Below are 13,819 nucleotides of genomic sequence, written 5' to 3'. Positions count from 1 at the left end.
GAAAGGGAAATACAGATAACACACCAAACCAGAAGGCGAGGCGAAAAGTTTACATTCGCAGGGCTGCAGGCGACCCGGTGAGGGTCTCTCAGCACCCTGTCACTGGTCCCCGGGCCCAGAGGTTGTGCCGAGCCCCTCTTCAGCTGCGGGGTGCCCAGAAACCCGCGGGGCGGCGGGGCTGGGGCGGCCCCGGCTGCTTCTTCACACACGGTAACGCAACCGGCCACAACTGCAGGCGCTCACGCTAAATACTCATTTTTCCCCTGTTTTTTCCTCCACGTGACACCGATCTCCGGCGCTTTTGCGCGGGGACCCGGCTTTCCCAGCTTCCCCCCCACCCCCCCAACAGCTCCCGAAGGCTCCCGGCCGGCACCGGCACCCCCACCGCGCACCTCCCCGGGCCCACAGCCCAGCGCCTGCCTCGCGGAGCCGGGGCAGAGCCGAGAGGAGCCGGCGCTCCCCCCGCCCGGTACTCACGGCCTCGTCGGCTCTTCTGGTCCCCCTGGATCCCGCGGCCCTGGCGGCGGCCGAGGCGGCCCCGGAGCGCGTCCAGATGCGGCGGCTGCTGAGCGAGGGGGGCTCCAAGGAAATGAACTCGGAGCTGGAGTCCATGAGGTCGAAGGGGGGGCGGCGGCGGCCGCGGCTGTCGCGGGCCGCCGGGCGGGCGGCGCTGCTCCGCAGGACCACCATGGCGGAGCCGGGGCCGCGCCGCGCCAGCCCCGCGCCCGATTCTGCCGCCAGAGCTCGCGCGCCGCTGGGTGGCCGCCCTTTCCCCCGGATCCCTCCGCCTCGCCGCCTTCCTGCCTTCCTTCCGCCCGCCCCGAAGGCCGCAGCGGCTCCCCCGCCGCGGCGTGCCCGCCCTCGCGGAGGCCGGCGGCGCACGCCCCGCCCCGCTCTCCCCGCGGCTGCTTTTCCCTCCGGCAGCGAGTCCCGGCCCGGGCGGCGGAAGAACACGTTCCGCCCTGCGGCCTTTCGACGTTTTTGGCGCGTAAAAGTTTGAGCAGGTTGTTTTGCCGGCGCGCGATTGGCTCGGCGGCGCGCGCTGCGCCCGCCCCTCCGCCGCTTCCCGCCGGCAGGGGGCGGGGCCGCCGGGCTTGCCGGGGCCGCCGCTTAAAGCGGCCGCTCCCCCGCGCGGCGGCGGGCGCGGCTCCTCATCCCTCCGCTCCCCGCCCCAGGGGGCCCCGCGTGCGAGCGGCCGCGCTTCCCGCGCCCCTGGCCGCTGCTCCGGCGATGCGCGGGAAGCGCCTGAGGCGAGCCGGCATGGCGGCCCTGCCGCGCGGCCGCGCTTCCTCGGGGAAGGCGTAGCCGGTGGCTCCCGCCGCGCCCGGCACTTCCTGCCCCGCCCTCACCCCCCGCCGAGGCCGGCCATGGCGCGGCCGGCGGCTGCCTACGAGGCGGCGGTGCCGCCCCGCCCCGCCTGCGCCTACACCAGCTGCTACTGGTAAGGGCCGCCGGTGGCCGGGGCCGGGGGCGGTGCGCGGGGCAGGCGGGAGCCGTGAGGTTGATGCCCCCACCCCCCGTGAGGCGCTGAGGCAGAGAGCGGCGTGAGCGATAATCGCGCGTTGTGTCAGCCTGTACTGGGAGGCTTATCTTAAGCGGGTGTGTGACCTGGAGCGCCTCTGGCCACAAATGGAGTCTGCACTGGGTGACTTTCCAGCAGGCATCGCCTCTCGGCTCGCTTCTGTTCACTAGAAATGAAGCTAAGGGGGAAAAAATAATTAATTCTTATGTTTTACAGTGAAGAAAACGTTTGGAAACTTTGTGACTACATCAGGAGTCAGGATGAATACCCTTTAGAAGAATTTTATGCTGTTTTCATATCTAATGATAAGAGGATGGTGAGTCGATGAGATGTGATGCGAATGCAGCTATGGAGAGATTCAGGCCTTTAGACGGCAGCCCAGTGTAGGTGAGACGTGGTCCCAGGTCTTTAGACTGCAGCCTGACGTAGGTGAGACATGGGCCCAGGCATTTTAACCACAGCCCAACCTGTAAGTGAGACATGGTCCAAAACCCTCTTGTAGCTCGTTTTGGCTCAGAGGCGTGCAAACCATACCATGTAAGATCTTTTAGTTATCTGATGCATTCAGGAGCATGGGAAGAGGCATGATGTCCCTGTGAGCTGTGGGGGAATTCTTCCCTGTAATCTGTCGGTTTAGGAGAATGATTATATTATGTGGTCCAGAATACTATCTCCAACTTCATGCTCCTGAAAGATAGAAACTAGAGAAAATTTTCTGACTGCAGCACAGATGTGAGCTGATGAAGTGGATAGGTTAGCAAAGAACTAACAAATTAACCCCAAATTAATCTGTATTAATCTGAAAGGTTTTGTTAACTTCAGATTTATTCACTTATAACTTTCAGATTCCACTCTGGAAGCAGAAATCAGGACATGGAGATGAGCCTGTTGTCTGGGTAAAGCATTCTGTTCTCTCTCTCTCTCTCTCTCTCTCAGTAATTTCGAGTGCATGCTTCCATAGTTGATATCTGCAGGATCAGACATGGGCAGTGTCAGCCATCTTCACTGCAACAAACTGTTCCATCTGAACATCAGGAAACACTTTTTTTGTGGTGAGGGTGATGGAGCACTGGAGCAGGTTGCCCAGAGAGATTGTGGAGTCTCCATCCTTGGAGATATTTAGAAGCTGCCTGGACATGGTCCCGGTCAGCTGGCTCTAGATGTCCCTGCCTGAGCAGGGGGTTTGGACCTCCAGAGATCCCTTGCAGCCTCAACCATTCTATAGTTTTGTATTAATATTTATTATTCTTTTACAAGAAATTTATAAAGAGCCTAAATCCAGTGCTCCTTTTTACCATTCATAGTAAATTAACAGTGAGACAGCCAGTAAAATCTACAGATGACAAACCTTAACATTGGTAAGAGTACGTGCAGATTTGTGAAAATTATTATGTGGGTATCGTTGAGGCTACCAGCTTTGTAGAATTTTCAGTAGATGTCCGTACTTGTAAGAAGTAGGTGTGTGAAAATATCCATATAGGCCTGACAGAGGATAGAAAAATATAAGCGTTAATGTATGCAGATGTCATCAATTAAACTGACCCATAAATGGTGGCTTTGGAGTGTCATTTCATGAATTAATTCAGTAATTGCCACTACAGAATTCCTTTCAAATATGTATCATTACAGAGTTATTTCAGTTATCTGACATGGAAAAAACTCTATTTCCTGTGGCAATTTCTGGTTCTGAAATTCTGCAAAATAATCTGCAAACTTCTGAAGTTCTGTGTGTTCTGAATCATTCATCCTCTCCCAAAATATGTTTGTTTATAGTACAAAAAAGGATTAGTTTAAAAAGAGATCCAAGTGTTATGAAGATGATCTAAGAAGGAATAGGAGAGTTGGGAAAGGCCACTGCAGAATGTGGATTTCTGATAAAAACTCATGGATCAAAAGGTGTTTTAACTTTGATGTTTCAGTGGAACACAGGATATGTAAAGCTTGTAGTTAATTTTTCTTATACTCTGTAACAGATTCTTCTAAATATTGTTGCATACAGTTGTATGTATATATTGGTCTGTCAAAATAGCTTGCCTAAGATCTTTTTAATTCCAATCCCTTTGTGGTTAGGATTGTTTAACATTGAAAGCGTCAAAAAACAGTGCTTCAGACTCTTTTTGTGAGTGGATTTAATGTAAGCTTTAATAAGCTGTTAACAGCTACCTTCAATTTAATATTGGAAAACAGCAGTGTACATATCTGACACCTAACATAAGTAACTCCAATTTCTCCAAACCTCCACCACACCTATGTTTCTTACAAGTTAGGGAATAAAACTGCACCTCGGAACCCAAATGTCAAGACAAAATAGTTACCTTGAAAAACTGTGGTATAGTACCCATAGGCGTTTTTTCCCAGCTTCAAGAGCTACTACAGGAATTCATCTTACTCATACGTTCCTCTTGACCTGAGCCGTTTGCTGCTTTTTCAGTTCATGCTGTTTTTTCAGCTGCTTCTGGCAGCTAAACACTCGGCACTCAAATTCACATACCGTGTTACTGCAACAGGTACAACATCTCTTATTAGAAGAGATCGCTAGATAATTTTAATGTTAAGCTATCATCATATATTGTTGTGAGCTTTTATTTAGGACTGGGTCTAAGACAAAAATGCTTATCCAACTCAACTTTTGTGTTTTGGTGTGGGACGTGAAAGAGATTTGCTGTTCTCTTAGGATTAGCATACACTTTAGTTTAGCTGTCCAGGCTTAAATCAAAGGAGGCTGCAAAGGAATGGGGAGAATACCAAGGTTTCTTGAAAGGCACGATGGGTGAGACAGGCATTAGGAAATCTCTCTTCTGGTGCCAGAAGCATTACAGGCTTAATACTTCAAGGGCAGAAAGCAGGATTTAAAGAAAGGATCTTTAGCTTCTGCTTCTAGGAAGCTTTTTTTTTCACTCCCTTTGCCAGTTTCTCATTAATGGCTGTTTAACTAATAGCAGTTACCCTTCTTCCCAGGACTACCATGTTATTCTACTTCATGTTTCCAGCGGGGAGCAGAACTTCATTTATGATCTTGACACAGTGTTGCCGTTTCCGTGTCCTTTTGATGTGTACAGTGTGGAGGCCTTTAGGTTGGATGACAGCCTTCATCCAGAATTTCACAGGTGATGACATAAAATATAAAGACCATGAATGTTATTTCATGAAATCAAAAGTTGAAGTTCTCTTTGTGGATGCGTAGTGACAGAGGTTTTTTGCTATACTCCAGTAAAATAAATGCACTGTGTTAGTCATCAAAAGCCCTTTTCTTTCCTACTGTAGTTTCTTGTTAACTAGTTAACTGCTTGGCACAGTATTGCTGATTTATGTATTTAATGAAATTAATGTTCCTTGATGGGAGGAAAGGGCTCTTGTTCTGAGTGACTAATGCAGTATTGTATACCTGCATCTTTTGATACAATTTTGCATTATTATTTAGGAAAATCAGAATGATTCGAGCAGATTTGTACTTGAAGACATTTGCTTCAGACAGATCTCATATGAAAGATGCAAATGGGCAATGGCAGAAACCTCCTCCTTCATACCCTTGCATTGAAACTGCAGGTAAGCTGCCAGAGCTCCTTTTTCCTGTTTACAGTGTTGAATGACATGGTCCAAGATGCACATAAGAAATAAATATGGTTCCATAACGTGTCCAGAAGCACATGCAGCTAGCTGTGGTGGTTTAACCCCAGCCGGCAACTAAGCCCCACACAGCTGCTCACTCACTCCCCCTGCAGTGGGATGGGGGAGAGAATCAGAAGAGTAAAACTGAGAAAACTCGTGGGTTGAGGTAAAGACAGTTTAATAGGGAAAGCAAAAGCCACGCATGCAAACAAAGCAAAACAAGGAATTCATTTACCACTTCCCATCAGCAGGCAGGTGTTCAGCCATCTCCAGGAAAGCAGGGGTCCATCACGCGTAACGGTTACTTGGGAAGACAAACGCCATCACTCCGAATGTCTTTTTCCCCCAGCTTTATATGCTGAGCATGACATCATATGGTATGGAATATCCCTTTGGTCAGCTGGGGTCAGCTGTCCCGGCTGTGTCCCCTCCCAGCTTCTTGTGCACCCCCAGCCTACTCGCTGGTGGGGTGGGGTGAGAAGCAGGAAAGGCCTTGACTCTGTGTAAGCACTGCTCAGCAACAATGAAAACATCCCTGTATTATCAACACTGTTTCCAGCACAAATCCAAAGCATAGTCCCATACTAGCTACTATGGAGAAAATTAACTCTATCCCAGCCAAAACCAGCACACTAGCTTATTATTTCGTATGGAAAAAAAAAAATAGGGCTATGAAGCATTTGGCACTTCCTTTTCTGAACATGTGAAGTCTAGCATGTCTCCTGGCATTTACCATTATCAAACATTAATTACTGATCTTCATAAACTGAGCAGAGAATGAGAGGTAAGTAATACTGTTCCCTTGTTACAGCAGGGAACTGAAGCAACTTGCTTAGGGGTCACAAAGTGAATTTTTAACACAGTGATTATACCACACTTTAGTTGGCAGGTCCCATCCTGCCAGAGCAGAGTATTTTGACAGGAGAAAGTTTTCAGGCTCTGCTCAGCATGCTAGGTTTGCCTGCACGATCTGTTTGAGGTTTCCCTACCAGGTGTATGCACCTGAGGACACTTTAAGCCAAACTGGCAAGTCAGCAAATTTTTCCTTAAGCCTCTTTTAAGCGATAGCCTAGATAATAGCCTCTGGGCCAAGCAGAGAGAGAAGGAAAGACTTGCCATCTCTTCTCTTCTATAGAACTGCTGAAACCATTCTTATCACACAGCATTTCAGCTTATTCTAATCATGCGTTTGGCAAGCTGGCTAACATTTGCCATGTGTTTGTTCTCTCATTTTCTTCCCAGATGGAGAAGAGCGTGGTGAAGTTTTGCTTTGAAAGAGTTTTCATGTTACTGCTCTGCATGTTTGGTTTTGTTGCTTTTTTAATAACACAGTACTGCTATGTATTTATGTTAGAGAAGGCAGGGTCAAAGAAACATGTTTTGTGTTTAGGTCTAAGTTTATCGTGGTTTTAAGTTGCTGGCAAGTTAATTCTCAGTCTTTGCTTTGGCTTCTAAGGAAGCTTGGTGTTTCACACTAGAGTAGAAGCGAGTTATGAATGTGGGCAGGAACACAGATGTAGTCTTCATTGTGAAGCTTTAGGTGTTTTCTAGACAATCCAGGTTATGCAGCACCTTAAATTCTATGTCTTGGTCCTTATCTCTAGTAAAGGTTTATACAAAGGTGGTGTAGCAAGTGGAGAATGCCTGGACTGCAGTGGATGGTTCACTGTTACTGGAGCTTCCAGGGTGCTGAGGACTTTTTGCCTGTGGAAACCTTATTCTTGTGATAGTTGAGAGCTAATGAAAGTGTGAGGAATATAGATCAGGCCAGATAAGGAAGGTGAAAACTTCTACTCAAATCAAAATAGTAGAAAACATTACTTGCAGATAGTAAGTTACAGAATGACTCAAACAGTTGCAGATGTGTACGTGTACCTCTAGCTGTAGTGAATGACTCCATAGCTGCAAACCCTGTAACTCTCCCCTTATCTGTCTTGCTTGACTGAGCTTTACCTCACTGACGCACAGCAGCCACATGGTCTCAACCAACCTCCAGATTGTCTCAGTGATGTTAATAGATAGTGAAAGATACATAGATCTTCAATTTCTCCCATGCTTTATTTCTTTGCTCTGTACCTTGCTACACTGAAAGGAACATCCATAGGTCATTCAGTCCAACCCCTGCTCAAAACAGGGGTTCTTTAGGGCTCTGTCCAGTCTCGTCTTGAACACCTCCAGGGATGGAGATTCCACCATCTCTCTGGGCAGTCTGTTCCAATATCTGGCCACTGTCGTGGTAAAAAAAAAAAATAATTTGTCATATCTAATCAGAATTTCCCATGTTCCAACTTCCATTCTTTGTTTCTTGTCCTGTTGCCAGGCTCCTCCAGGAAGGCTCTGGCTCCATCTTCTCTGTGTCCTCTGATCAGGTAGATGCAGACAGCAGAAAGGTCTCCCCTTCATCTTCTCTGTTTAAGACTGAACACGCACAGTTCTCTCAGCCTCTCCTTGAATATCATGTTCTCCCACCCCAAACAACTTGATGTCCCTCTTCTGGGCTTACTCCAGTATGTCAATGTTTTGGGGGGTTTTTTGTACTGAGGAGTCCCAAACTGGACACAATATTCCAGCTCTGTGCTGATGCACTCTGGTCTCCTGGTCAGTTGGCTGAATGTTGCAGATGAAGAAAACTGGTTAGCCTGCACCCACTGAAGGTGGAAGGTTGTTCATTAGGTAGCTTCAGGATCTGGGTCAGAACAGGAATAGTTTGTATCAGATCTAGGATATTTAGTTCAAGTTGTCTTTCATTCAGTACCAGTTTCTCCAGCTTTGATTTTTGTCTTCCCTGTATGCACTTGAGATATCTTAGAATGATGAGTGCTTCAATGAGCACAATGTTGTAAGTCAGTGAGGAGTCTGGGTTTAACTGTTGTTGAACAAGCATGTGCTTTAACTTTTAGCTGAATCTAAGTCCTGTGCTTCAGTGATGTGGTTGTGTAGATGAGCATGTGTCCTGCAGGCCAACATACAGGTTTAGAAAATGTTGCTGTCAACAAGTGGAACTGGTAATTCTCATCCTTTAGAGACTGGTAAATTCAAGGAATAAATAAAAGGAAATTCCATAGTATCCAAGTCAAATGTAAGTTAAATAGGACCATAGGTAGGATAATGTAATTACCCAGTGTGGAGCTGGGACAGGATACTGGGACCAGTGACACTTTTTATGAAATACACCAGGAAATGTTTAATGACCATGAAATTCCTTTTGGAATGGAATCAAGGAATCTCTATCAGTAACCAGTTCAGCATTTTTTTTTCTTAATATTAACTCAAAAGGAATTATTCTTAAACTGTATTTGTGCTGCTCATGGGGTTGTAAAATAAACCTTCTAAAATAAGCCTGAGTCATAAATTCCAGTCCGTGCTTAAAAAAAATTGAAGATGGGACTAGGCGATTTTTTTAAAAAAGAACCTTAGTGTTATTAAAAAAAAACAACACACACACAAAAAAACCCAAACAAAAAAAAACAAACAAAAAACCCCCCCAAAATACCAAACCCAAACAACCCCAAACCAACCAACTGAACAAAAAACCCTGAAACTCCTCAATATTCCATCAGAACTCACATGCTAAGCATTAGCCTTTTGCAACTGTCTCTGGCCTAGCCATTTTCCAGAGCTAGGCCTCTATGTTTCTTATTGGCATTGCTTTGGCCACTGTTCTGCTTTGCTGCCATGCATGCCAGAAGAAGCTGGCTAACCTAACTGGGTGCATGGTGCTTTCTCACCCAGCCCTATCCTCAAAGCAGCTCTGGTGGAATAAGCATACCTGAGCTACAGCAGATTTCCCTGGTCCCACCTGGTTGCCACTTGAAAGAAAACAGGAGCAAGTCTGGTATTTTGTTCAAATAATATAAATTAAGATGATGCAATTTGGTGCACAGATTCATCATTCTAGGACTGGTGAGCCCAGCCTGGGGTTTTCTTTTAAGTCTTCTCTCCACAAATTAATGAGGTCTGATTTTGCTTAGTTTATGAGTCCTGGTGAGATCAGGCCTCCTTACTGCAAGCCTGTGTAAAATACAGCTTGCACAGTGCATTTCAAAATTACTCAGAACAGATGGTGGTACTGCTTATATACAACTGTTAGCATCAGCTCTAACACTGAAAAGCATTGGTTTGAATTTCAGTTCTCCCTAGGTGTTTGGTAGCACACTGGCAGGATTGATTTGTAAAGGCTTTTTGTTCTTTTTATTATTATTAATATCCCTGGTAGCCATAAATGATGGGGGTTTACTTGGGGTTTTTTTGTTTGTTTTGAAGAGCATGAGTAGGACAGCTGAGAAATTCTGGAGGTGCTGTGTGACATATCTGTGTAACAGGCAAGCTGCTAGACAGAGGCCAGGCAGATGTCTGTAGTTCCCTTCTGTATCTCCTCTCTGAGGTGGTGGTAGGATCCTAGTGAAGGAAAAAAAGAAGCACCGATATGGATATAAGTAGCTCATATGCAATTCATGGGAGCCTTCTGCTTCTTTCATATGAGAATAAAATTCCAGTTTGTCAAGTTAGGTCCTTACTTCATTGAGCTTTTGTGGAAGTAAAGAATCAAGTCAGGATAGAGACAATAAAGGCACAACTAAAGATAGAAGTATTTAAATTCTGTGAGTGGCTTATTGAAATTAAGCCGCTTTCTGTGAAAGATAATTTAAGGTGAGCAGCTTTGTTTTACACCGAGATGGACCAAGGTGGTTTGCACCGTTGGTTATGTCTCAGCTGTGGGGACAGCACCCTCCAGCTGAGTGTCGTAACAGCCTTTCCGATTCTGCCTGCAAAAACACTTCTCTCCCTTCTCAGGCAAGGGAGGGCCATCTGAAGAGAACTGTAAATGCCTACAGAAGTCTCTGAAGAGCCCAACTTTCTAAGTATTTTGGGTGCCCCCAAGGTTAGGCAGCAGCAGATCTTGGAGGCTTTGTTTCAGACTTGCTCACCTCCAGCAGCCATTCAGCAGCTGTCATTATGCAGTTAGTCCAAGGTCTGTGAGCCAAGCCTTGTCTTGGCTGAAACATTGCTTTCTAACTACTGTTGGCAGAAGCCACAAGTATCATGGCTAACAATGCCATCTGATAGTGTGTGGCCTTTTATTTCATCCCTGCTTGGGGCAAAAGTGTCGGACTTGATTAAAAAAATAAAATTATGCAGGAATCCCAGAATGCGCCAGCTAGGTCTCATTGACAGTGTGTGTGCGTAACAAAGTGAGTTTCATCAAAGAGGAAGCATTGGCTCTGTGCATGCACAAATGCAAGCTAGTATAATAGCCACAGCACCTGAGGAGGACTGCAAGTGTAATGTAAATCTTTAAAAAAACCTGATTCTGCTGCTCTTGACCTTGTATAAATGTTATATAAAGCATGCTCCTCCTTTTGTGGAGAAATCCTCTTGGTTTGTCAACTGTAGCATCCAGATGTCTCTTTTGTAAATTCTGCTGTTTGTCACTCTTCATCTGCTTCAGGAAGAGGACTTTGTGGTGTTCTCATGCATTTTTGCCAAGCTGTTTCCTAAAGCTGCAAGGTCTAACATAACATACATGGCATTCAGATACAGCCCATGAGTAAGAAGAGTGGCATAGAGAGACTGTTATCTCCTGAATTAAATAAAACGGGAGAGGTCTCGCTATCTTTTTTCCTATGGATAGCTCTCATACTGCTTCAGTGCCATCTACTGACCAGTTCTTAGACCATCCCCTCTTCACAGGAGTGTTCCTGTTGGCTTTGTTAAAACAATTTTTCCTTTCATTAAACTTCTCTGATGGACTGTGTTATGCTCTGCCACAATCCTTCTGAATTTAAGAGAATATTTCACTTCCTACAGACATTGTGACAGCAACTTCAAAGTTCTTAGCAGCAGCAGCTGCATTTGTAACTCTATTGGAACAATCCCCTTTGGGCTTCTTTACCATTTGCAGAACAGTTTTATTAAATTATTCTACTATGCTCAGTGCACATAAACCAGGCAATTACTTATCTTTCAAATCTTAAACTATATGAAGAATCACATTAATTTTAAAACAAAAGCATCTGGGAGGAAAAGACAAGTTGGGAATTGGAAAACAGGCTTACCAGTCTACCAGCAAGCAAGAGCTGTTACCCACTACTAATTGTTCTTGAGCTACAACAGCAAATTGCTGGGCTTGTGCTATTTAAATCCCCACATAGTCAGGCAGAAATTGGCCCTGTTCTGCCAGACTCACTTCAGCGGTAGGAAGATGCTTGGCTGGACGTAAGGATTTTCAATGTGCAGAGCCCAAACAGGTTAACAAGAAAAGAATTAGGGGCCAGACCTTGGAAGTGGTGAGAGCTGGGATTAGGTAAATCACAAAGCTGTGCCATAGCGTAGATGTGGTGCAAATAGAGGGCTTCGGGGGCTGGGTTATGGCTGGCACTGTTGGGTCTGGGATTCCCGAACATTGTCTTCCCTTCCTCACTTGCGCTGTCCATAATGGTAAACCTAATTGCACAAGCTATTTGCAGCTGAAGCAAATTCCATCCTATGGATTTTATAATCCATTCATTAGAGCCTACTCTTGTTTGGTTCTTAATCCTTAAGTACGCACTTGAATCATCCATGTTAAAATAAATACTTAAATACAGCAGGAAAGCTGTAACAGTAAATCCAGTGGCTCTCCCACTCTGTTCTTTAAACTCATTCTCTTCCAGTTTTCTTTTAATGGGCATTTAAAAAGATTATTTGTGCAGATCGTCAGTGAGAACATAAAACAACAAGCCCACGGATGTTTGTAGTCAAGAGCTGAATAGGCTGAGGAATCAGAAACCTCTGATCAGCATGGTTCTGAGTCAGCAAAGCTTGTACCAGGCCAGCTCCAGAAAAAGGATGTATAAGGCAGCTAAACCAAAAAAATGCACACCAGCACTTTCCACTGAGCTCTCTGGGATCCATGAACAGGACAGCATGGTTTCTACCTCTCCTGCAGGGTCAGAGCAGATCAAACTCCTGGCAAAGAGCAGTCATGGTTACTTTTCTTTTGAAACTCTGGCAGTTAACCTTTTCCTGTCTGACTTCATTCAGTGGTTCAGGATTCAAAAAAACAGTGTTTGCCCCCAGCCTAGGTTTGTACCTTCCTTTGAGCATCCCTCTAGGCTATGGGCTAGGTTATGTCAGACATTTCTGCCGGTCTGCATATTCTGACTGTGCAGTGGACCGGTGTACAGCAAGGACAAAGTTCAGGGCTGGAGGGAAAGCAAATACAGAGCAAATACTGTAGTCTGGGGAGTAACGAATTGTAGGTTTGCCAAGAGACTAATCACTTCTGAGAGACAGTAAGCAACTTCCAGTTCTGACTGCTGCTCTGATCCAGGTCCTCTGTAGTCAGTGCAAAAGCTGACTCAGTTGACTTTGGTTCAGAACTTAATGGGGGAATAATATCTCCCCTGCTTTTGAGTAATGAATGAGCCTTGTGTGAATGCAGGAAGACTACAAGCACCTGTTTATTGCATTGCAGTTCCCTGTGTTGGTTGTTATTTGGACTCCAGTTCTCTGACACTACTCGACCCTTCTAGGCTGCTGTTGCAGGGAAAAATCTTACTCTTTGCTACGCATGCTAGTTTCTAATGACTAAGGATGCTTACTGATCTGGTAATGTGATTATTGCCATAGGCAGAGAGAGGGATCAGGGACAAAAGCAACATTTCAGAGACTGGAAATAGATGTTTTCATAGCACCATACAATTTGCAGGATCTTGCCGGACTACTGCTCAGCAAGTGTGCTATGAATTCCACTATTTGGAATGGAACTATCAAAGAGGGTTTTCTGGGCATTTGCTTGATAGATGTATACCTGTGCTACAGAAGCTGCATCAAGAACTTAAATATTTCCCTTTTCTGGTCCTTTTTTAGACTCCAAGATGAACTTGGATGATTTCATCAGTATGAATCCCAAAGTGGGATGGGGCTCAGTGTTCCCCCTTCCGGACTTTGTGCATCGATTTGGCAGACAGACTGATTACAGCTATTCCTTGGAAGGACAGTGAAACAAACAAAGAAGTTCTCCCTGCTTCTGTTTTGAGTGGCTGTGTTTTCTTTTGCTGCTCTTACATTGTATTTATGGTTTATGTTTCTTTACATGGAATAAGTATTTGGGCAAATAGAATACCCAATCAGAAATATCATGAACGGAATAAAAACTTTTATTTTGATTATGTAAGAATGAACTTGGTTTTTAATACGTCAAATCAAAGGCAGACATCCCACTGTAAGCATATGACTTTTCCATCTACTGTACCCAAATTGAAAAGAGCATTTACATGCTGTAAGAAAAGCTTTTGGAAAAATATATGCATAAAATACTGAACAATGTAGCTCAAATTGTTAAATGTCACCACGTTTTAGAAGTGAGATACAGTATATTTTCTTTATGTTATGATTTCTATCACTTATATAAACAGACAGTGGATCTCAGTTTAGTCACTAACTTTATCAGTTAGGCTCATTTAGCAGAAGCCTAAAGGCCAGACTCACAAAGGGAACATAGATTTAGTAATACAATCTTGAACTCCCAAGCACTATGTAAAACCAGGTAAGTATCTAGGTTTCTGTGCTGTACGAGGGGAGAATTAAACGCCTGCCATGCCAGTTAAACTGTTCTAGTGCTGACAGTTGCTGGAAGAAGCAGTTGTTTTTCCTTCTTACGCTGGCTGCGCATTCTCACCTGCCCCCATGTGCTTGCACTTGGCA

General features: G+C 45.2%; 2 protein-coding genes across 5 annotated transcripts in view; one reads left to right on the top strand and one right to left on the bottom strand.

The window, feature by feature from the left end:
• The window catches only part of ATAD2 (ATPase family AAA domain containing 2), a 39,644-nt gene extending 38,546 nt beyond the window's left edge, over positions 1-1,098 (bottom strand). For both annotated transcript variants that reach the window (XM_072851933.1, XM_072851934.1), the window contains exon 1: positions 478-1,098. In XM_072851933.1, coding sequence (XP_072708034.1) covers positions 478-690 — 213 coding nt within the window. In that variant the 5' untranslated portion in view covers positions 691-1,098. The remainder of the gene's footprint in view (positions 1-477) is intronic.
• NTAQ1 (N-terminal glutamine amidase 1) lies at positions 979-13,343 on the top strand. 3 transcript variants are annotated; one of them, XM_072851938.1, is made up of 6 exons: positions 979-1,004; positions 1,739-1,838; positions 2,368-2,418; positions 4,481-4,629; positions 4,944-5,068; positions 12,983-13,343. In XM_072851938.1, the coding sequence occupies exons 2-6, from the start codon at positions 1,836-1,838 to the stop codon at positions 13,114-13,116; spliced, it is 462 nt and encodes a 153-aa protein (XP_072708039.1). In that variant the 5' UTR covers positions 979-1,004; positions 1,739-1,835; the 3' UTR covers positions 13,117-13,343. The 3 variants fall into 3 exon arrangements, with proteins under 3 accessions (XP_072708039.1, XP_072708037.1, XP_072708038.1); XM_072851936.1 differs by lacking the exon at positions 979-1,004 and adding an exon at positions 1,158-1,441 and having other exon boundaries at positions 12,983-13,341; XM_072851937.1 differs by lacking the exon at positions 979-1,004 and adding an exon at positions 1,452-1,599 and having other exon boundaries at positions 12,983-13,338.
• The last annotated feature ends 476 nt before the right edge of the window (positions 13,344-13,819 follow it).

This window comes from Ciconia boyciana, chromosome 2 (genome assembly GCF_034638445.1).
Source record: "Ciconia boyciana chromosome 2, ASM3463844v1, whole genome shotgun sequence".
NCBI classification, from domain to species: Eukaryota; Metazoa; Chordata; class Aves; order Ciconiiformes; family Ciconiidae; genus Ciconia; species Ciconia boyciana.
This window is presented reverse-complemented; position numbering and strand designations above follow the sequence as displayed.

Excerpts from the sequence above, each read along its gene's own strand:
- NTAQ1 (XM_072851936.1), top strand. The coding sequence starts at position 1,368 with ATGGCGCGGCCGGCGGCTGCCTACGAGGCGGCGGTGCCGCCCCGCCCC. Across the intron at positions 2,419-4,480 it reads GAGATGAGCCTGTTGTCTGG|GACTACCATGTTATTCTACT; the intron begins GTAAAGCATTCT and ends CCTTCTTCCCAG. Across the intron at positions 4,630-4,943 it reads CTTCATCCAGAATTTCACAG|GAAAATCAGAATGATTCGAG; the intron begins GTGATGACATAA and ends ATTATTATTTAG.